This window comes from Coturnix japonica, chromosome 1 (assembly GCF_001577835.2).
Source record: "Coturnix japonica isolate 7356 chromosome 1, Coturnix japonica 2.1, whole genome shotgun sequence".
In the NCBI taxonomy this organism is placed as follows: domain Eukaryota; kingdom Metazoa; phylum Chordata; class Aves; order Galliformes; family Phasianidae; genus Coturnix; species Coturnix japonica.
The window spans coordinates 74473045-74494944 of record NC_029516.1 but is presented as its reverse complement, the minus strand read 5'-3'; the positions used below and the strand labels follow the sequence as shown (position 1 = coordinate 74494944).

At 42.9% G+C, this 21900-nt stretch overlaps 3 protein-coding genes across 11 annotated transcripts in view; 2 read left to right on the top strand and 1 right to left on the bottom strand.

Annotated features, from left to right (window-relative positions):
- The window catches only part of LOC107320189 (phospholipase A2-like), a 9409-nt gene extending 8158 nt beyond the window's left edge, over positions 1-1251 (top strand). The window contains exon 4 of the mRNA XM_015875830.2: positions 993-1251. Within this exon, the coding sequence (XP_015731316.1) occupies positions 993-1156 (164 nt within the window). The 3' untranslated portion in view covers positions 1157-1251. The remainder of the gene's footprint in view (positions 1-992) is intronic.
- Positions 1252-1577: 326 nt separating this feature from the next.
- Positions 1578-10437, bottom strand: LOC107320165. 6 transcript variants are annotated; one of them, XM_015875812.2, is made up of 5 exons: positions 8482-10343; positions 7627-7683; positions 3777-4221; positions 2346-2486; positions 1578-1697 (listed from the first exon to the last, which is right to left on the bottom strand). In XM_015875812.2, exons 2-5 carry the CDS (start codon positions 7658-7660, stop codon positions 1652-1654), a joined length of 666 nt encoding a protein of 221 aa, XP_015731298.1. In that variant the 5' UTR covers positions 7661-7683; positions 8482-10343; the 3' UTR covers positions 1578-1651. The 6 variants fall into 6 exon arrangements, 5 of the variants coding, with proteins under 5 accessions (XP_015731298.1, XP_015731282.1, XP_015731306.1 ...); XM_015875796.2 differs by lacking the exon at positions 7627-7683 and having other exon boundaries at positions 3777-4046; positions 4128-4221; XR_004308950.1 differs by lacking the exons at positions 7627-7683; positions 8482-10343 and adding an exon at positions 10350-10437 and having other exon boundaries at positions 1578-1702.
- A 231-nt stretch (positions 10438-10668) lies between these two features.
- The window catches only part of GRAMD1C (GRAM domain containing 1C), a 43065-nt gene continuing 31833 nt past the window's right edge, over positions 10669-21900 (top strand). For 2 of the 4 annotated variants that reach the window (XM_015875660.2, XM_015875650.2), the window contains exons 1-2: positions 10669-10838; positions 12211-12339. In XM_015875660.2, coding sequence (XP_015731146.1) covers positions 10764-10838; positions 12211-12339 — 204 coding nt within the window. In that variant the 5' untranslated portion in view covers positions 10669-10763. Of the gene's footprint in view, positions 10926-11071; positions 11216-12210; positions 12340-21900 lie in introns of those variants that run through there. The other 2 variants (XM_015875640.2, XM_015875669.2) reach the window with 2 other exon arrangements.

Below are 21900 nucleotides of genomic sequence, written 5' to 3'. Positions count from 1 at the left end.
TATTTTCAGGTAAATTAAACAGAAACTCATTTTACCTGGGACTTCTCTCCATCTTTTGCTACTGCTGTGCAGTTTTGCTTGTGGAATGGGGAAAAAAAAAATAAAAATGTAAAACCATCTACTTCAGTCCAGACAGGCCATAACACGTAAGCAAATTCAATATGGTAAATATCCGGAATGCAAAAAAAAAAGCTTTGAGCTGTGAGGTCTGCTCAAAAAAGCCATTGTGCTCTCAGGACTGGCTGCCAAGCTGGGCTCTCATACTGATGTGAGGCTGGCAGTGGTTGGTGTAGCACAGGAAGACCTCGAGAAGCAGAGGGTAGGGAGAAAACCAGGCAGTGCTGGTAGCTAATTGAGAAATGGACTTACTGCTGAGTCCTTGACAATGGGAACATTAAAACGCTTTAGTTGTAGACGTGTGATTCTCCTCAGAAAAGCTTTAAATGCTTATTTATCAGATACAGTGTTGATCCAGCAAAGTCCAGTAAAATCTGGAAAGATTTTTACTCATTAGAGTTAGTTTTGGAGCAAAGCCTGAGCACGCTGGCATGAAACTGCTCTTTAAACTTTGCCTAGTGAAGGCTTTGGAGGGTGTTAGATAATCTGTAGGACCGGCTTCAAATAAACAAGGCACGGTGCTTTAAGGTGATATCAGCTTCATGGCTTTAAGATACCTATAGGTGGGATGGGATTTGGTAAATGAAAAGCAGTCATTTGCAATGCATCCACCTGAGCCAGCTGCTTCTGTGTTCCCTGTGGCCCATACCTTGTCATGCAGTTGTATGGTTCCATTAAATATAGCTTCATATATATGATTTGGATCAGCTTCTGTAGATTCTGACTCAAAGAAATCAGATAACTAACCCTGCTGTTCCTTGGCTCCTCTGCCTCCTCCCATCACCTGTATTCCCTATTAGAGCCTAGCTCACTCTCACAGCTGTTTATCCCCTTGATCCAATAATCTTTTATCCTTTGTTCATTTTCTTTTGCAGATAACCTGACGGACAAATGTGAAAAAATGTTGTGCCTGTGTGACCAAGAAGCAGCAAAGTGTTGGGGAGCAGCCCCTTACAACCCACAGTTCATTCTCTGGCCAAACTTTCTATGTGGGCAGACTCATCCAACCTGCCATTTCAAGTATGGAGGATCAGAATAGTTGTGTTGTTTGTTTTTTTTTTTTAAGGAGCTTTCTTCTAATCCTTTGAATCTGAACACACTGGAATAAAATTATACCTCTTTTCCCAAAGCTAACAGTAGTGTGAGAGAATTTCTTATAGAGTCTGAGTGTATTTCTTAGCTAACATAGACAGACACCGTCTCCCTTGTGCTCTCTTGCTTCACAAGACTTGGGACAAGACTTCAGGGGAGCTTAAAAGAGGGGAGACCTAGAGTGGATGTAAGGAAAATGTATTTAAGTAATTGTAAGGATAGTGAAGCAGTAGGACAGGCTGTCCAGAGAGATGGTTGGTGCTGTGTCCCTAGGAAGGGGACTTGTTCTTCAGGGCAGGAGGCTGATGGATATGCCACTGTGGCTGTCAAGGCTGTGGGAAAAGAAACATTGAAAATGCCAAAGGTGATGTATACTGAGGCAAAAGCTTTTATTACATCTAGAGATACTTTTTGGCTTACAGAGCGTCACAAATTACTTTGTTTAGCCTTTGCATCTTCCGGTGCTTCCTTTAGCTCTGCAGATCAAGCTATGCTGAGTAAGAAGAAAAGGAAAGAGCAGTGATACCGGATTAGTACAGCACAACAAACTCTCCCAAGGCAATCTGGCAAGGTAGTGTGTTGTCAACTCCGTTCGCTCAGTGTTTTGCAAAGGGATGATGCTGTGTGGGCAGAAGTGTACTATGCTGTGCTCAGTAATGCTGGGCTGAGGGGGAGTAAAGCCTGTGTCCCGCTCTCCTCTACAATGGCCATCAGAGGGCGGCAGCGCTCCAGTGAAGAGCGAGCGCTCCCCTGCATGGCTTGTGTGCCTTGGTTTGTTTTCAGCAGGTTGAGACTTTTTAGCGTTGGGAAAAGAGAAAATAAACATGAGTTTTTCAAGAGTCCTGTTCAGTAAAGTTTGCAGCGAGCTGAGCTCATTCATAAATGCATAGCACACCTTGGGCTGCACAAAAGGAGAACTAAACTTGAAGTCAAGCCATCGATATCAGCTTACTATTATTAGACCAGATGTCAGACCTGGAAAATACAGGTAAGCTTTTGGGTGCACCAAACTCTCCTCAGGTCACCTCTGACTAGCGGTAAGTCAATGTCTAATTCCAAGCTAAGTTTAAAGAGGCATCTTTGGAAACAAGTAACTTTCTAGCAAGTAATGCCCGATTTTGTTTTGTGCTCCATACCTTGGTGAGAGCCTCGTTTCATGCAGAGGATGCATCTCCTTAGCTGTGGCGTTAAAATGATAATCAGAACTCCCAGGCCTCCGATACCAGCTGCCACAACCCCAATGATTGTTCCAATAGATTCTTCTATACCAAACAAGCCTGAGGGGCAAAGATAGGCAGAGAGCAACGTAAGGTGTCTTTCACTCAAGCACATGCAATGCAGCTAGCATGATTTCTGCAGTGTCAATAGGGAAATTACTTACTACAGTATTGATTACATGGATGTCTTGCCTGACATGACCCTTTATTTTACCTTTATTATTTGTTCAGACTGAAGGATGATTTGGGAAGAGCCTTTGGTTAGGTTGGCACGCTAAAGTGGACTTCAATAAGGATTATGGAATGTACAGTGAGCACCTGCCCTGTGGTGCAGAGTCTGCTAGAGGAAAAGTGTATTTGTAGATAGAGGGAACTGTCTGGGCCTTGGTACAAGAGACTGATCTGGGGGGCAGCCTTGATCTGTGGCACCATTCATTTATTTGTGAATTCTATTTCTCGTGTTCTCTTGTCCCCTTAATTTAGGTGTAGTGCAGAAATGACACTTTTCATCTCAGGAACACAGCAAGGCAATTACATTGGCCAGGGAGCAGACACTGCAATAGTAACATGCACTACAGAGAATATGAGATCAAGCCAGTGGGAGACCTCATAAGATACATGGTCAGGTCCTTGTGCACACCTTGCCTTGTTAGTCATGTTTTAAATAGAGTAGTTATGTAAAAATTAGTAAGGGAAGAATTCAGGCTCCAAAGGGCAAAGGCCTAGTGAATCTCAGTGAGTTAGAAGCTTTAATAGTGCAGAAATGGCACTTGCTCTTAAAGGTGCTATTTTTTGTTAGTTAGATAATGAGATAATAAACCTTTTGATGTGTTGGTTTGTTGGGACTGAAATGTGTTCAGCATATATAAAAAGGAAAGCTGCTTTGACATTTCCAACTGATAAAGGCAAAACAAGCTACCTCCATGCTTAATGTGCCCAGCGTATATTTGTGATGCTAAGGAAATATAGCATGGCAGTTTTAAAGCTTGGATTTTAATGGGACTGAAGTTAAGCAGAACTGATACAATGCGATCCTTGTGCTTCACCATGGGATTACTTATGTCATCCAGAGTTAAGGAGTGAACATGCAGATTAGTGGCTTGGGGAGAAATAATGTCAAAGAAAAGACTGAGGAGCTGTTTCCTGAGGTGATATCTTGATACCAGCCACTCAGGGGGGGTCTGTGATGTGTACACAAGAGAACTTCCCTGACAGTTTTGTTCTTACTACTCACCAATGTTTGTGACAGAACTATTTCTTCCCTTTTTACTTGTAAATGATCCTTGCTACAATAATACCTGTGTGATTGTTTCTAGGAGCAAGCCAATCAAAAATAACATCAAACATTACCTAGAGCCCTCCTGATCCTCAGCTTTGTCCCCATCTCCTGTCATCACCTTCCCATCCGGAAGTGTAACCTCACAGAAATAGATACCGTGGTCACTGGTCGTCACATTGAGGATCACCAGGGAAACAGCACCTTGGGATAAGTCTCCACTCATGAAAACCCTAGAATTATTTGGCAACATGGTCATGTTGTTTTCTTGTAGGTCTGTCTTCCCCTTTTCATCTTCTTTGTACCACCTCGCTGTCAGGCCAGTCAGGGAACGGTGCTGTGGGCTGTTAAAGTGACAATTTAAGACCACAGTTTCACCCTCTTTGGCTTTTTCCTTGGCTGGTGTTTGAGTTACGAAAACTTGCCATGGCTCAAGTGTTGTCAGCAGTGGAACCTGTGTTCTCCTGTGAGACAGGGTTGCATTCTCTTCGCTCACATTTCCATCACTAACACCAACATCTGCACCAGAAAAGAGGAGAAAGAAGAGGGGTGAGGGCAATACGATAACAACTGTTTGTTCCTGGCCCATGACCATGGTGAGGAACGGCTCCTGGACCTGAGGGTACTCACTGTTATTTCAATAGTATTTCTTTCCCTGGTTCCTGCTAAGATTACATTCATGTGTGCAGATATGAATGATCCTCATTCCCTGCTACGCTTGGGGAGGATTATTGTTATTGTCCAATGGCTTTGGATGAAAGTTAGAATTCATTCAGACACATTTTGGCCTGGAATTTTAACCTCCCACTTTTCATTCCTAAAACTCTCAGGATCTCAACTGTTTTCAAGGCACTGTTACATACAGGCAGTTCTGTTCTGACAAGTACAGTGAATTCATGTGTCTGAATGCCTGCATCCCAAAACATAACATGAAGTTCTTAGGGGTTTTGGCATGCACTTCTAGTTTTAAGATATGAAATCTTGGGACCAGAGGAAGAAATCTCCTTTGCTAGGGACTGAACTCCCAATTGATGCTATCTGCAACCTTAGGGATGGCATCTTAGTATGCTGCAGGTATTGATACTGAAAATACTGGTGTGAATGAGTTTTTCTAGAATGATTATATGCTTTTCTCATAGGACACAAAGATTTTTTAACACAGTAATTCCTAAAGACAAAGTTTAACCAGTTTGAAGAGAAGATTTTCAAAGAGGCCAAAGCTGAGAAGTCAGCACGCTCTGAACAAGTGGGAAAACAAAGTCCTTGCTGAAGTGCCTGCATGAGAATATTGAAACCTGATGTCAGAGGGAGAATTAAAGGGAGGAGAAGAGATGACCTGGTAAGCCAAGGGAAGCTGGTGGTGAGAGGGACTGACTGAAGTGTATTATATATCTACTTTACAAATAGGGCAGGAAATATGAGAGTTGATTATTTGTTTGCTTAGCATTAAGTTGGTCAAGCCATTCTGCCTGGGCAATCCACTTTCTGTAACTATTTTTCAACAACTTAGAGCTACTGTGAGTTTTATCATGTTGGTTTCAACATACAAGTTTTGAGCTGTTGTGAAAACATTCACTATATGAAATAGCCAACTCCATTTTGAGAACCAAAATCCTGAAACACATAGAAGGCACACCTGAAGACACTGCCATTTTATCATCTTTTTAATTAAGAGGACTCCTGTCACTGGCTGACATCTGTTCTTTGTGAAGGGATCACTTTATCCTGCTGCTCTCTGTTATAAAAATATAGGCCGTCTGCCCATAATAGAGATTTAAATCTGCCTTCTTTCACACAGCTGCTAATCATAGTATCAAGCAGGCTCGAGATAGGAACAATGCAAGTAGATCTCATTTCTGGAACCAAGCCTGGACTGAGAAGATGAGAGGAATAGTTACTGTCTCAAATCCTGAGCTGGAACAAAAGCAAGGGAAAACAAACCCTTAAAAATAAACCAACAGCATTAGCCAAGAAAAAATGCAAACCAATTGTTGGAAAAAGTGTTTTTTTCTGATGCTTTGTTTTATTTACACAATTCAATGCCCTTCTGATGACTGCAGACCATTCCAGGTGAAGGTCTGGATTCCCCAACATCTTGAGTTGTTCACTGCCATAAAAATGATGTGGAATGCTATTGTCTGGGCCTGCTAATGCTTCTCAATGATAATAGTCTCTGTACTTCAGTGACAAATGTCTCAAGGCAACGGAAAACCAACTCCACTGATGGTCAGTTTGAGAACTGCTTGAATGGCTCCTCCAGGCACACTTGGGCAGGGAACTACAGTTGTATTCATAGCTATTGTCATTTATGACTTGTATAATCATAAAGTAGGACTGACAGTTTCTGTCAGAAGGCAGGGCTTTGTTGTGCCTTATAAGAGGATGATACGCAGCATCCACAGTTAATTATTGGACAACAGTTAACTCACTGGTGTAAAAGTATAGGAAATACAAGCTGGCTAAGAAATCTGGTGGCAACTTAGCTTGTGATATTTCAGCTCTCCTAGAATGGCTCACAGGAGATGCCCACAGAAGATGATACGTTTTGTGAGCAAAGCCCACGTCATAAAGCCCAGAAGAAAGAAAATAAAAGAAAGACAATTTTCTGGAACAGAGCGATTTTGTGAGACAGTAACAGCTTCCAACACCCTTTGGTCAGGAATGGGTTTCAGTCATGGACAGCAGAGAGAGATGAGAGAAGAGAGATGAAAGCACTACATCATCAAATTCCTGAGTGGTTGGAAGGCAAATAATTTAACCACATTCCCAGTGTTTCGGGTTCATCGCAAATAAATAAGGAGAAAAGGGATGGGACCAGCTGATGCCTCAGCCTGGCTCACCTCTCAGTATGCCAGATTCGGTGTGCTAGGAGGGCATAATCCTAAAGGAGGGTATCACCTACACACCTGTGTGAGCAACTTGTGCGAGTAAAAGAAACAGACATCCTGAGAAAACTCTTCAGAGATGTATGGTGACTCATGATTTTAAGTTAAAATTGAAATTTCGGCCTATTTACTGTATCACTGATCAGTGGCAATTGGCAGCCTGAGAACCAGGAACCCAATCACTAATGTAGTTCTGAGTCCCTTAAAACAAGTAGCCCTTATTAAAAAGACTGGATGAAATATTATCCTCATGTCCCTACATTATCTTACCCATGAGCCCACTGGAGCTATACAGAGAAATCTGATGTTCAGATATTACAGAAATAGTGCTGAAGAGATCATAGCAGTACAAGGAACAATGTACTTTGATGTTGCCTCTGTTCATCTTGAATTTGATTTACGCTGCCTGTTATGAAAAAACTGACCTTGTCATCTGTGTTACCCCACAACTTTGATTCAATAAATATCAAGTAGCATATAGTTTAATTAGGAAAATCAAAATGCAAAAGGAAGCTCTATCATTTAGTCCCAGCTCTGGGCGTGTTCAATAGGAAGGTCACAGCACAGCTTCCATTTTTCTACCTTTCTTTCATTGTTTGTTTTTTTTGTAAGGTTACAAATCAGGAACATGCTAGTTCAGTGGTATTTAAATACACAATGCCCTTATCGTATTGGCATCTGGCAGCATACTAATGCCAAATGCCTTGTTGAGACTGCTTCAAAGCTCTTTTAAGTTGGTTACTTCAGAATGATGTGCGGGTCTCCTGTCAAGTGGGTTGTAGGCTCAGTTCCCCATGGAGAGGAATGCAAGGCTTTATGGCGAAAGCACTTTGGCTAGGCAGAGTACCTATGGCATGAATGATCCTGTGAAGACCTTGACAAACGATTAGATGATCTAATAGGTCATTGTAATACAAAGTCATTTGTTATGGCCAGTTTTCAAGCACAGGGGTGAAAGCTCTCTGGAACTTCCTGTAATGTGACAATGTGCTCCACATTTTCCAGTCACAACAGGGCACCTACTAATCCGCCAGCCTACCCTTCACGCAATCCACAGGTTCATTCTTTCCCATGTAGGGTCATATCTTGGCTGTAACTGCAAAATACACAAAGCGTGGTGAGATGAGGTAGAATAACAAAAGAAGTGATTAAAATATATCTATTCTCTCCTCTAGCTTCATTTGCTAGCTGCCAACAGCATCAAGGAACCAAACTGGAGGCTGGAGGTCAGTGTACAATATGACATCTCTTGTTGTGCCTCCTTTCCTTTGTTCACACTCAACAGATGGAGAAGAGGGCAAACAGGACTTCCAAACCACATAGAAATCCTCACGCCCTAAAATGACCATATTCTGTGTGACTTTGTTGGCTTTAAAGCTCAACTTCATACTGTGCTGGTACCATAAGAGTGCTCTAAAAGCTCTAGCCAGTTCCCAGTTGTCTGTGATTAAGCGTTGAATGACTGTTCATGGCTTATCTCAATTTATATGACTTTTGCCCTGCACTAAGATCGATTTTCACAAGTGGATGTGAATAACAACCTTGTGAAGACAATTGGTTGCTAATACATCAGAGAACCAAAAGTAGAAATGAAACTTCTAACAAAGAAAAATACAGGCAAACCTACTCTTTCTGGAAAGATTTCCAGAAAGAATTCTATCCCGGGGATCAAATCCAAACACATATTAACACAAGCATGTATTAACTAAAAAATAACATATGTGTAAAAAAACACGTTTTAATGCAGTGCCCAACACTGGATATGGATTTCCTGCATCCCGAGGGAGCCCTTAGAGGAGAGTGACTTTTTGAAAGAAAGGAAGAGAACCTTCCAAGCCAAGCTTTAGATAAAAACTATATTTATTCTAATGAAGGAAGGAATTTTAGTACTCACCCACCAGGAGGAAGAAAATGAACAAAGGCACTGCAGATCCATAGGGCTTCCTAATGTGCTGGCTCATAGTTGCTGAAATATATGATCTCGCTAGCAGCGTAGGCAAAAAAAGCAGCATAGGTAGCGCGGGCAAAAAAGTATGTGTATGTTATTGCAACAGGACCTCACATTGTGCCCAGTGAATGTCACACTTGCTAAAGTTACCACAGCCCTCTGCCTGCTGCCTGGATGGCAGCCATGTCTGAAGTCACAACAATGACTTCCTGGGGGCTGTTCTCATCTGTCCCGGAAAAGATGCCGAAAATGCTCAGAGAGCAGTGGGAAGATGATCTTTTTGTTAGTTTTTTAACTGCTTTGACATCATTTAACCAGAAGTTTGGGCTTATGGAATGTTCAGATGTTCAAAAGGAGATCTCCCTTTGGCTGAACTCCTTCACAGCAAAGGTGAGCAGAGAGAGTGATTGGATTGATTTGAGCAGCTGAAAAATAAGCATCCGTATTTGTCATGGAAGGAAGTTATGGGAATTTAGTATTTTTTAGGCTACATACATACCCACAGGTAAAATATATTATCCAAAGTACTTTTTGTTTGTTCTGTTTTTCCAGTGCAGGACAAATCCTTGCTATTGAAAAGTTCATTACTTCAACTCTATTTAAGCAAAGCTTGTCCATGCCACTAGATGGAAGGGGAATACCGGTCAAACAATTGGCTTATCTGCATCCAAACCTACCTGCTGTATTCTGCAAGTGGAAATCTGAGCTTGCAGAAAGGCAAATACACAACACTACTGTGTGGGAAGCGCGCCAGCAGCCCTAAAACCCCACCTGTAACATGCAGCCTGGCCAACAGCACTGCAGCTGTATGGAGCATATGCCACTCCAGTTAGCTGGCTGACACCTCTCACAGTGCACCTGTTCAGAAGCACACTCAGCTAATGATTTTGTTTATCTTTAGGACTCTTCAGATAATGGAATTGTACTTGAATATCCATTAAAAACTCAGCTCCACACCAATCAAAACGCACGCGCTGCACATTTCTGATAAGAGAGGCATTAGGATTACTGCTTTTCTTAGTATTTCAGAGCAAAAAGGCCTTGCTGACCAAATGACATCAGCAGGAAAAATATCTAATTTTCATGTGACACAACTGTATCAATAAAAAGGGGAGGACGCAGAGGGGGGTGGCTGAAGAACCCAGAAGCAAGTATTTCTTCTCTGCTTCAAATGTGCTGGGAGAGTAGGAAGATCTGGAGTTACCAGGAAGGAATTTTTCTGAAGTATGATATTTTTGAAGAAGGGAGCTGGGACTGCACGCAGAACAACACAGCACTTAGCTGAAAGGACCAGTGGTCTTGGGAATCTGGAGAGGTTCCAGTCAACCAGAAGCTAGTAAATGTTGTCCCAGTTTTCAAGAAGGGTAAGAAAGAAGATCCTGGTGTTTACAGAATGGTTGGTCTCACTTCAGTGCCTGAAAAATCATAGAGATTACTCCGGGAACATGCTGTGTGGCCTCACTTTGAGAGGTGGGTGCAGGTGTGGATGCCACAGTATGGGAAGGACATAAGGCTACTAGAGAGTGTCCAAGGGAGGGCCATGAAGGTGTGGAAAGGTCTGGAGGGCAAAGTGTATGGAGAGTGGCTGAGGACCCATGCTGTGCTCAGTTCAGAGAACGTTTGGTGGCCCTGCCAGGCAGGGGGGTTGGAACTACATGATCCTTGAGGTCCCTTCCAACACGGTTCATTCTGTGATTCTGTGAGAAGAGCTGAGGTGAGGCCTCATTGAGTCTGGCCAGCCTCAAGACAAGGGAATACAAAGTGCTCTAGGTGCTGCTGGCTGCTATCAGTTGAATGTGATGCTTCTCACACACCTACTTCTACACTTTGGAGACACTTAGCAACACTACAGCTGTCCTGCCTGGGCCTATGGCTGGGAGGGAACGTCCATCACACGGACTTCTGCCACTCCGGCTACCCCTGTCCCCCTGTAGGTGTCCCCCTGGAGCGAGCTGACCGCTTAACACACAGCCCCACTCCGACCGCTACCCACAAGCGGGGAACGGTGCCGGCCCCTCCCGTCGCCCCCGGGGCCTAAGCTACCTAAGCTCCCTAAAAGCGTCGGTGAGCCTGACCCCGACCCGTACGTGTGTGGGCGGGGGGGAGCCCCCCGACGCTGGCGGGCGGCCCCAATCCCCGGCCCGGCCTCCCGCCGAGCCGCTCTCCCCTGGCAACCGCCTCCCGTCCCGGTCCTCGCCCCGCGGCCCGGCCGGCGCCTGCCCCTTTAAATGGCGGCCGCGGCCCCGCCGTGCGCCCCGCTGAGGCAGTTTGCGGGCGCCGCGCCGCTCTCGCCCCCCTCCATGGTAAGCGCTGCGCTCCGCGCCCTCCCCTGCTCTTCTCCGGCCCCGCCGGTGGGCCCCAAGCCCCGCCAGCCCCCTCGGGCTGCGCAGGTAGGGGCGGCGGGGGGCTTTCCCTGTGGGAACAGCGGGGTGTGGGAGTCCCGAGCGACGCCTCCGCCCTTCCGTAAAGTTTTAGGGGGCGGGCGCGGGGAGGACGGGGCCGCTGCTTTGTGCCCCCCTGCGGCGACTTCGGCCTCGTGTCGGGGCTCCCCTCGGTGTGGCCGCGGGGTGCCCGTGGTTGAACTTAATTACAGAGCACCGGGTCGGAAAGTCTGTGTGCGGCGTTAAGATCTGTGCCTGCGGCGTGGGGTGGTGGCTTGGGACGGCTGCTGGAGGTCGTGGTGAGGCTGGGCTCCCTCTGTGCTGAGAACGCGGCTTTGCCTTTTCTGTTGCTTCTCTGTTACCGCTCTAGGCGGCGGTTCCTGCTTCTTAGGAAGGAGTGTTGGTGTTGCTTCAGTTTGCTGCGGGGCTTGGGGCGAAGCTCTTCCCCTTTCTCAGCTGCTCGGCTTCCTTTCGTGAAATAAAAGTGACATCCCCAGTGAAGAACGTTGTTGCTTATTCTTATAAGGTAGAGCTGTCTGTCTCTGAAGTGCTGCATCTTATTGTAGCAAGGCATGTGTGTGTGTGGAGGGGGATGGTAGTCTTTTCCCAGGTAAATAGTGGTAGGGTGAGAGGTAATGGCCTCAAGTTGCACCGGGGAGGTTTAGGTTGGATATTAGGAAGCATCTCTTGTCAGCAAGAGTGGTGAGACATCGGCACAGGCTGCCCAGGGAGGTCGTGGAGTCACCATCCCTGGAAGTGTTCAAGAAGAGTGTAGATATGGCACTGAGGGACATGGTTTATTGGATATGGGCTGATGTTGGTCTTGGTGATCATAGCTTAGTGATAATGTGATTTTTCATGGCTTTTCTCACTCTTTTCGAGGCCCTTCAGATCTTAGAGATCACACAGAATCACAGAATTATCCGGGTTGGAGGGGACCTCAAGGATCATGTAGTTCCAACCCCCCTGCCTACTAATGCTCTGTATGTTATGTGCTGGTGTCTCCTATTAGTGTTATTCAGGTGTTACATGCCTGTGTGACTTCAGTGTGTAGGTTGAGGTGCTGCTGAGGGATTAATATGCTCTGATAACAATGTAAGTAATAATTAAATGCAGCACACTCTGTAAAAACAATTAAAAGCCTGTCAGTTGGGAGTGTTTCCATGCCACTCACCTGGATAAATCTGGCATGTCAAGATTCGTTTAATACATGGCTCTTATATGAGCTAAACATCTTATTTCAGGACCATTCTCTTCCACTGTCCAATGACATTGCTCGCTTCTTTGTTCACAGGAAGTTGATGAAGTGGATCATGGTGTTACTACCCAGCTGGTTGCAGATTCACAAGAGACTCACAGCTCGTGCACAGAGAAGATGCAGGTTCCTGCTCAGTATAGCTGGAGTGCTGACTGGAGCTTTTGGGTAATGTTTTTCCCCAGTTTGTTTCTCTATCTATATCCATATGTTTATGTACTAGCTTTATATACCCCTTCTTCTCAGGTTGCTTTGTAGTCATGAATTAATGAAGTGTTCTTTACCTATGTAGCGAGGTAGATAATTTGTCATTATCATCTTACTAAAGTGTAAGCTGACACTGAGAGGGAATGAGGTTGTTTACCTGATGTCATGTATCAAGTTAGTGACAGGACTTCAGACCTCTGTGCCCAGTCCTGTCTCCCAGTTTCTTGCATGGTTCATGAGCCTATCCAATATCCCTATGCCTTTAGAAAGGTACTGTTGATGCTTAGTCTTGAATAGGCTTCCTTAGTGTCTGTTTCTTGCTAGGTAAGCACGTGTTTTTCACAAATGTAAACTTACTCCATAAAATAGGAATTTGTGAATAGGAAGGGCAAAAGGGAGCAGAGAGGGGGGGGGGGATTCCTTTTGCTCTTCTCCAAAGTGCTGCTTCACTAATAGTGGAGAATGTAATAAGAAACACTGTCTTTAACACTCTGCCTGTGCTTTTGGTGGTTGGTTGGTTGGGTTTTTGTTTCTTTTCCCCCAGTATCTTGATAGAAGGTAAACTTGTAATTGTGGGCTTAGCAATGTCTTTTGCCGTTAGTTTAGTGGATGGGTGGTTGTTGGATAGGAAGGGGTTGCTGTATGTTGTATGCAGCAACAGGTGTGGTAGTGCCTGATTTCATCAGAGGTTTGGATTCCCTTCCTCAGAGATCTGACAACGTGACTCAGGTTCTGCATCAGGTCACCCCAGAGTGAATTGTGCACGGGGATATCCGCTGGACTGCCACATCCTTGTCCTGATGAGGTCATCAGGGTGTTCGTTGTGCTAAGCAGGTGAAAGATTAAAGGCCATAGGGAGTCAATAGCAGAGATGTGACCAGGACTGTGGGATAAGATTTCTAACTCTTTTCTTAATCTAATTTGTGTCTTTCTATCACTTCTTTTGAAGCAGAGTGGATGTTCTCATGGTGAGAACACTGATTTCACATCTCAGATCCCAGTATAAACTAGTATTTACCAATAAACACATTTATACTTTTAAACTGAGCACCGGCAGTCTGGACCCAATATAAATGGGTGAGGCTGAATGAATCCCAGTAGGGCTGAGAACTGCTTTGTCAGGGAGTGCTTGGATCATTCTGTTTTCTACTCTGTTCCTACAGAGACAGAATGATAAAAGGCCTTTGGCCTGTTCTCAGCTTTACCTCTGTACTCAAATAGGTAGCAAATGATGTTGCGTAGGCATTTTAACTGTCAGCTAAGCTCTCATAAGATAACAAATTAGTTTGTGGAAACTAACTCTGTGGTACATAAGCTACCAGCTGTGTCAACAATTCTTTGTGTGAGAAAGAAACGTGTTTAGGTTGGGGTCAGTTTAGTGGACTTGCACTTAGCAAGGACTTGCTAAGCTTGGCATTCTGAAATTTGTAAGATATAACTGTGCTACTTTTTTAGATTTGAGATGCATACCTGAAGTTAAGGTTTCTTTGAGTAGAACTTTAGGCATGTATTTTGTGCTCAGTACATTGTGTGTCCTCACAGCGTCGTTTTCTGCCTGCCCACAACTTCTGCGGGGATTTGGATTCTTCAGTCCTCTGGCAGCCACAAAAAGAAGTGGGAAGTGTTCTCTGGTGTGTTTAAAAGGTTGCCTTATGCCTAAGATTTATACTTGAAGGCCTTGGTATTTGTTTGAAGTTCATGTTTATCTGGATGAATAAATATGACCTTGTACTTACGAGGAGGATATTGACACAGTTCTCTAGTAAGGTGCTGTGGATTGCAAAGTTCTAACAGTGCTGTTTGTGGCATTGATCAGTTTTAGAAAACCTCTATTGATCTGTTTATAGGAGGCAGTGCTACTCATTTTCTTATCCTCTAGGGGACTTAGAAGTAGCAATAGACAGAATGCTGCAAAAGGAAGGCAGAAAAAAGGTGTTTGCAGCTTCTAATTAAAGCGTTATGTCATTGGCATGTTTCCCTGCTCTTCTAGACAGAAAATGTGTTTTAATAACTTGCATAGTTGATGATCAGCTGCTTAAGTGTACAAACAAACCATTAAAACTCCCTGAGTACTGAGTCACAGTTGATGTGTAGGTGATAGCAGGGAAGACAGCTTGCTGCAGTGGGCAAAGCGTGTGTCATTAACACTTCAATGTGGATGATCTTAGTGTCACGTGCCAGGTTTGGATTTATTACTCTCATCCCTACCTTTGAGTCAGTAAAACTAAGGAGTTGTTCCAATAGCAGAAATAGCCTATGGTACTACTCAGCTATCAGCTTTGTTGCCTGGCTTGTTTGCTTTCAGCCGTTTTTTTTTTTTCTTTTCCTGAGTATGTACTGTTGTTTCTCTGGTGGAAGCCAAATGTCAGAGCTAAAGCCTAACTGGTTTGACTTCAATTTTCCATGGATTTGAGTGGGAGTAAACTGTTGTGCCATGCCTCTGAAAGTCAGGCCAGGTATCATTCACGCTCTGTATGTGTTGTGAGCACATGCAGGTAACAGCAGACTCTGATGGGAGCCTCTGGTTTATAATCCCTCTCTCCTGACAATGGTGAGTGGGGAGAAGGAAGAGCAGCAGGAAAGAAGAGAGCAGAACAAACTCATTCTGATATGCCTGATTTTATTATTATTTATTTTTTCATGCCCAATCTCTTAAAAAAAAAAAAAAAACAGCCTGGACAGCTTCATTGGCTTTTTATGTTTTGGGTTTTTTAAATCTGTTCCCCAACTAGACTTTTGTCATCTCATGGAGTAAGAAAAAGGCTTGCTTGGAAGTTTCATCTCAGGATTTTCCCTCTCTACTGGACCTTTGTAGAACTTGCATCTATTTTTGATGATGTGGTTTTGACATCCACAGGTAGAAATGAAGCTTAACTTCCAAAGACTCTTTGATTGTCATCATCTGGAATTTTTATCTCAAGACTCTGAATCTTTATTTTTTTTACGCTTTTTACATTTTTTGTGCTGAAATATAATCAAGTTTAACATCCTTGGAAGAAGAAATCTGTGGAAGTCTTGACTCTCCCTATCGTGATGAACAAAAAGATAAAGATGGACAAGGAAGCTAGTGAAAAGGATTATTGAATCCAAAGTGAGCATATGCTGTCTGGGAAGTGTTTTCGGTTAATAAGCAGTCAAGGAAAGCTCATAGATGTATATCATAAGAAGGATGCCAGTGGAAAGAAGGAATAAAAAAGTAAGTCCTTCCCTTGTCACAAAATGGTAGGTAGAAAGAGTTGCTGAAATTAAATAGGCATCTCCCTGGAAAATGCTTTTATATGGGAGGCTTGGAAATGCGAGTGCAAGAGAGGTGTTATAAAGAAAAGTAGTAAGAGATGCTTTGAACAAAACTTGAATGCAGAATAATGTTTAAAGAGATGGTCAGTTGAAGTTGCGTGACAACAGTAGCAAATGAGTGATGCAGGGAAAAGTTAAAACAGGACATCTTTTATTTTTCATGATACCAGAACAAACAAGGTTGCACAAGACTTGGAAAAGAATTGGGAGATTTGGCAAGCATGGATGTAGTTGATACAAGGAGCTAATCTGTGGGAGCATGCATGTATGTCCTCAAGAATACAGTAAACATAACTCAGACCTGTACAGGGGGGATGTAGATTCATACATTAAATCCAAATGATAATGTGTTGCAGCACAGATGTCTGGTGATATACTCTGGGGCCTGAGACTGCTAAGAGTTCGATCAACTGACTGTAGATAGAAAAATAAAATACTTTGATGCTCCTTTCTATGCAGACTCATGTTTGCTCTAGGGGTGGATTATCGGGCTTGTTGTGTCAATAAATATATTTTGGCAGTCCCATATTAAAGGTCCTCTGTTAGTCATGTCATCTCCAATGTTGTGTACTTGACATGATACTTTGTTTTTCAAAATAAAGCTTTCTTTTCATCTGCACTTCTGAATGCTTGGCTTATGAAGACGAGACATCTCTATTTGTGACATCAGGGGAATTACTAGTTGCCTTGTTATTTGCTGATATGAAGCAGACTGGTGAGGATGATAAGAATAATATCTCTAGGAAATGTTTAAGAAAAATCAATCTGGAATCTCTTGTAGGTGTTTAGATGATTTGGGACACATACTTTGCTTTCTAAAAACACAAAAATGTTCAAGATGAGTAAATGGCTTTGCTGTTAATGATTACTCTGGAAGTCATGCTTTTTCTTATCCTATGTAACAGATGGTTATGTCTGATTATGTAAAGATTCATTGGTGACATCAACCATATTTTAAGTTTGTTAATATAGTAACAGATACATAATCTGATCACAGCACTCCTGTTCTCCACCCCTACCTTCCATCTCCACTTTCCCTGAACCTCAAGGAAGTGAAAGTCATTCAGAACTTCAGCTTGCTTGTAGAACATGTCACCTTCTCCTGTTTTCTGCTATTTCTGCCCAGCAGGACTCGATATATTGATTAGAGTGAATGGGAGTCTGTAATCATAAACTGTAGTGCTTACCTAGCTCTGTGTAGCCTATACTGAAAAAAATAGTCTCTAGAAGATATGTTGTAGACATAGCTTTACTACCAGAGCTGAAGAAGTCATTACCAGTCAAGGCAATGTGTTGATGAGGGTGCTGAATAAATCAAATCTTGCCTCCTGGAAGCTAAAAGCACATTAAGTTTCTGTTCAGAGCTGGCAAAGGTATGTATATATATATATATATATATATATATATATATATATATATTTTCCCCTATGGGAATGTCCAAGTCTCTTGAACCCTTTACTTAACCTTCATCTTTAGAAATCAAAGTGTTTGTTTCATCTGCCCTCAGAGATGCTTTGTAGCAGTTATATAAATAATTACAGTTGAAACTGAAGTTCCCAGCCTTATTGTGAAGTGGGTCAAACTTCCATAGTTAAGTGTTTAATCAGATGATGACTTGATTTTATCAACAGGAAATGCGCTTAAATTTCTTTGTACTACTTCTTCTGAGATCTGAATCACACAGGTATCCAGTATATTTGGCAATACCTTTCTGAGACTGTTTATATCCATCTGTCTTCCCAAGAGAGAGAAAATGCCAGCAAGTATTTTCCTTTATAGCTTTTTCTCCAAGTGTCTTGGTGCTCCTGTGGCACCTTGAGATTCCCTGTGATGTGTCTTATCTTTGCCTTGGGAAAGCAGAAGAATTGCCTTGTTGTTCTGGTGAAACCAGTTCACACTATTTACTCATGCAGCTGATCTTGACAAGAGGACTGTGCCATCCAAAGCGTCACCACCCTAGTAGGTGAACAAAGATGAGTGCTTAATAGCAGTGTGTAGCTGTGGCTTGTAAAGTGGTTGGAAATATGTGCCCACTGTACTCAGTTACCTTCTCCTGCAGGCATTTGGATTTAAATCTGGTTGGTAGAGTGATTAAAAAATGTGCCGAGATCCATTTGCCCCCCACCTCAGTTCCTTCAGCTGCAGTGTACTAGGAGAGGGATCTTCCCTGTGAGTCATTAGCTGCATTTTCAGCCTCCTACTCAGTGTCACAGAGTCACTTGCCTCTTCTCTTGTAGGTTTGAAACCTGATGAGTGTTACAGTAGCTTTTTGGACAGTGTTGAAGTTGGGGATGCATGGCTGGTATGTAGCCAAAAGGGCTCTGCAGCCTCTCCACATTGTAGTGGCTTGCTGGCAGCACTGGCTGATGCTCACAAGCAGCCCATCTTTTTTTTCACAGGTGGTCCTTCTTCCAGAATGTCCCTCTGCACAGGTAATCAAAGCCTGACTTCATATCGTTACTTGCAGAAATGCAACATGCAGGTCCTAGATGGGATGGACAGAAAAGCATAGGGAGCACAAAGCAAATAGAGTAGTTGTGGGCCTACTATTCCCCTTTGGGAGCAGGTGGAGGGCCCTGTTGGGTATGAAGAGCCCTGTAATTTCACAGCAGCTGTTCTGTGCCTGTGAAGAGCTGAGCTCCTGGCAGCAGTGTACTGACTTTGGCAGCTTGGCCCTGTGTGAAGCAAGCCTCAGTCTTCTCTGATCTTCTGGAGCTCTGCCTGAGGTGGTTTCTTAGCAAGGGCTTGAAGACTTAAAGAAGCAGGCAAAGACTGGGTGTTGTGCCAAAGTAGGTTTGGTCACATACTAAGTTAAATGATGTAGATGTGGTCTGTCTTTAAGAGTTGTGTACAGCTGATGCAGGGACTGTAGCTGTCTGATACAGAGAGGAGCACTGAGGACCAAGTGCTCCTTTCAGAGCCGATGTTTCCCTGGTGATGGTAGTTTCCTCTGTTGTCCCCTTTGGGACTTCTGTGAACTTAAAGTGACCTATGCAACTTCAGTCTGCTTTCCAAAGCCTGTTTAAGAACTGAGGTCATTTTAGGTTGGAGCTGAGTACCTTTACATGAATCCCTTCTGCTGCCCCATTTCCATTAAGATTTGACTTCTTTTTTGTAGCATTTGTGTGCTAGTTCTGCAAAGCCAGTGAGTTCCTGCCCATTTTCCCTGCTGGCGTATGAGCAGAGGCTGGCAGAAAGCTCACTGGCACTGCTGGCTGATGGCCAGCACTAGCTCTGAGAGAGTGGGTGAAGAGAGGGGAGCTGCAGAGACTGACTGAGTGTTGGCCAGGACTTGCGTGGACTGGATCGAGCTGCAGTCAGCTGGAGGAGGAGGAGGTATGTGTAGGCATGCATGTCTTCTGCCTTTCCATTAGCTTCATGCCTCAGTCAGTGTTATTTCTGAAATCGAACATATGCTTTACTCCTCGCTGTACGTGTCAAACTTGAGATTTTTGCATCCAAATCAGAGTAGTTATGAAAGTACACTGGTTAAGGAAAGTATATTGCCATTTAGAAATGGTTCAGAACGCTTCCTTGCATAAAGAATATACTAAATACTGCAAAGCAAGTGCTTCAGAATAAGCAGGGGATATTTTCAATCCAAACAGTATCGGTGTGTTTTTGTTGTTGGTTTTTTTTCCCAGGGAGAGGTTTATAGTGTTCCTTTATGATAAGAGGCTTTCTCATATTGATAAAAGGGCATTTCCAGCTGTAATGTGTTCCCAGCAGGGTTTGTTTTTTTTTGTGTGTGTGTGCTTGAAGTGTATTTCCTTTTGTGTTTGCAAAATGCATTATTCAGTAGGCACTGTTCCCTCTGGATAGTGGGTTCTCCTGGAAACTATATCCTGTGCTGTCCTCTGGTAATGTGCATAGCTCAATTGCATCCTTATTGAGCAGAGAATAGAGCCCCATAAGGTTAAATATAGACCTTGTTAGGGTAGCTTTTGCTGAGTCCTATTTCCATGATATATAGTGGCTTGTGAAAGTGAGCTCATTCTGAAAGGAGTCCTGAAGGAGGAACTTTGCAGAGGTCTTGACAAGTTATAAACTGAAACACTGTATTTCAAGATTCTTCCTACTGTTCTTTGGTGGTGTGGGGGGAGAAGTAGAAAGCTAATCTGTAGTTGGCTGTGCATCTGAGAAGATATTTTGTCTCCCATCTTTTCATATCGAGTCTTTTGAGTTGCCTTTCTGCTTTGGAAGGAAGCCAGGTTTCAATTTTTATTTTTTACTTAAATTGCAGCTTTGATTTATTTTTAATTGTATAGCCTAGTGTTAGCAACATAGTTTACAGTAACTTGTGTAGTACTATATTTTCTTGCCTGTAGAATCTATAGTTGTGATAACTTTTGGTTTTGGATTTCATAGACTGTTTTCCAAGCTGTGCTCCACCATGATCTGATATTTTACTTGTATAGGCACTGATCAAGCGTGAAACCTTCTGTCCTGCTCTTGAAAGGAGAAGGTGGCTGGTGAAGAGACAGTCAGGCCTTTGTGAGCAGGATTCCAGGCCAGCCGTGTTCATGTCACAGCACATGACAAACAGTTGGGATACAGTCTTCCTCTTCAGTAGTCAAGCAGAGTTGCTTTTCAGAAACGTGATGCTTTAATCTGCATCACTTCAAGAAGGGCTTGATGCCTGCAGTGGAGCTGGTGAGGGCTGGACTGCTGTTTGAGACGTGATGCAAGTGGGATATATGGGATTTTGTGGGGAACATATTCCTATGACTTACAATGGCTGAGATGCCCTAGCAGTTTGCTTTTCTTATTTGATATGAATCATATGACCTATTAATTAAATACAACTGTGTGGATAATAAGGTAAGATCAAATAGCTCCTTATTTAAAAAAAAACACCACAAAACCAAACAATAAAACAACTGTGTTCACTGAGTCCCAAAGTGCACAATGTACTGTACACTTCACAGTAAGTCACCTGAAGTCCTGTGACTAGTTCTTTCCCTGTGCAAGTTTAATATCTTTGTTAATAGCAGGTTACTGCTAATAAAGCTTAAGAGTACTCAATAATCGGAAGTCATTTCTAACCCTGAATTTGTTTGTGATTCTTTTAAGGTCTGATTAGTATAGTTGGATCACTGTAAAGGAGAGTGGTGTTTGCCCTTCATAGGGCTAATATAGAACAAGTCTGACATTCAAAATACAGCCTCACACTCATTTGCTGAAGAAATAGAAAACTGTCCTAGGATTCTGGAAATATAAGGGAGTCTAGTCATCATGTCAGTGTGAGCTTTCACTGTGTTTCTGTGCCTAATAGCAAATATGAGCCCTTGATATATGTGTTAGACATTACTCCTGCAATGCTGTGTATATCTCAGTAGCTTACAGCTAAAGAAGCAAACTGAAAGTAAGAGAATTCAGCAGAGCATGTAAACAAGTCTGGAAAAAAAGTATTCCTGGCAATAGACTTGAGAAACTTTGTCTTCCAAAAGAAGGTAGAGGGTAGCTTGCTTGCAGCAGTTCACAAGATGAAGATAACATTCAGTCTATAGATTGAGTAGATTCTCCATCAGTGGTGATACTTCTTATATCAAGAAGGTAAAGTGAGTGTGTAAATTTTCTTACCCAGGAGGAAATTTAATCATCACCGCTCCAATTTTAAAGCAGGAGTTTTGACACAAGAATAGGTGTTTGTAGGATGCACAACATATGCTTTGTAGGTTAGATGGAATAGTTCTAATGAAACTTTCTGGACTGAAGAAATGACTGTAGTGGGATCAGTGCTTCATAGATGAAAGGGTCCACTGCCCAAATGTGCTGTGGGAATTGTTTCTTTGCTTAAAGGTAAGTTTTGCCTGTATCTGCTTTGAAGGAAGTGAAATCCTAGTTTGTCTTCTGTTGCTGAATGAGTCTTTTGTTTAGGGTTATTGACACAGGTCTCTCATAGACTAATGAAACTTTAGACTTGGAAAGTTTAGTGTTGGATTGTTTTTTTGCATTTCTCCTTCTACAGATAAGTTTCAAAGATACTTCTGACTTAAAGCGCTCTTTGTACAAAATTCATCTCCCACTGTGTGTTGTCCTCCTGAAGACTTTTACTATTGATACTAAGCAGAATTTTAGATATAGTGGAAGAGGAGAAAACAGTGCATTCTTTGAGAATGCAGAAGTTTTACCAAGGGTGATTAATGGCCTTTTTAATGTGCTAATGTAGGTTTAAAAGTAATTTATCTTCAGCCACCCCTTGAAACTTGATAGGAAAGTATA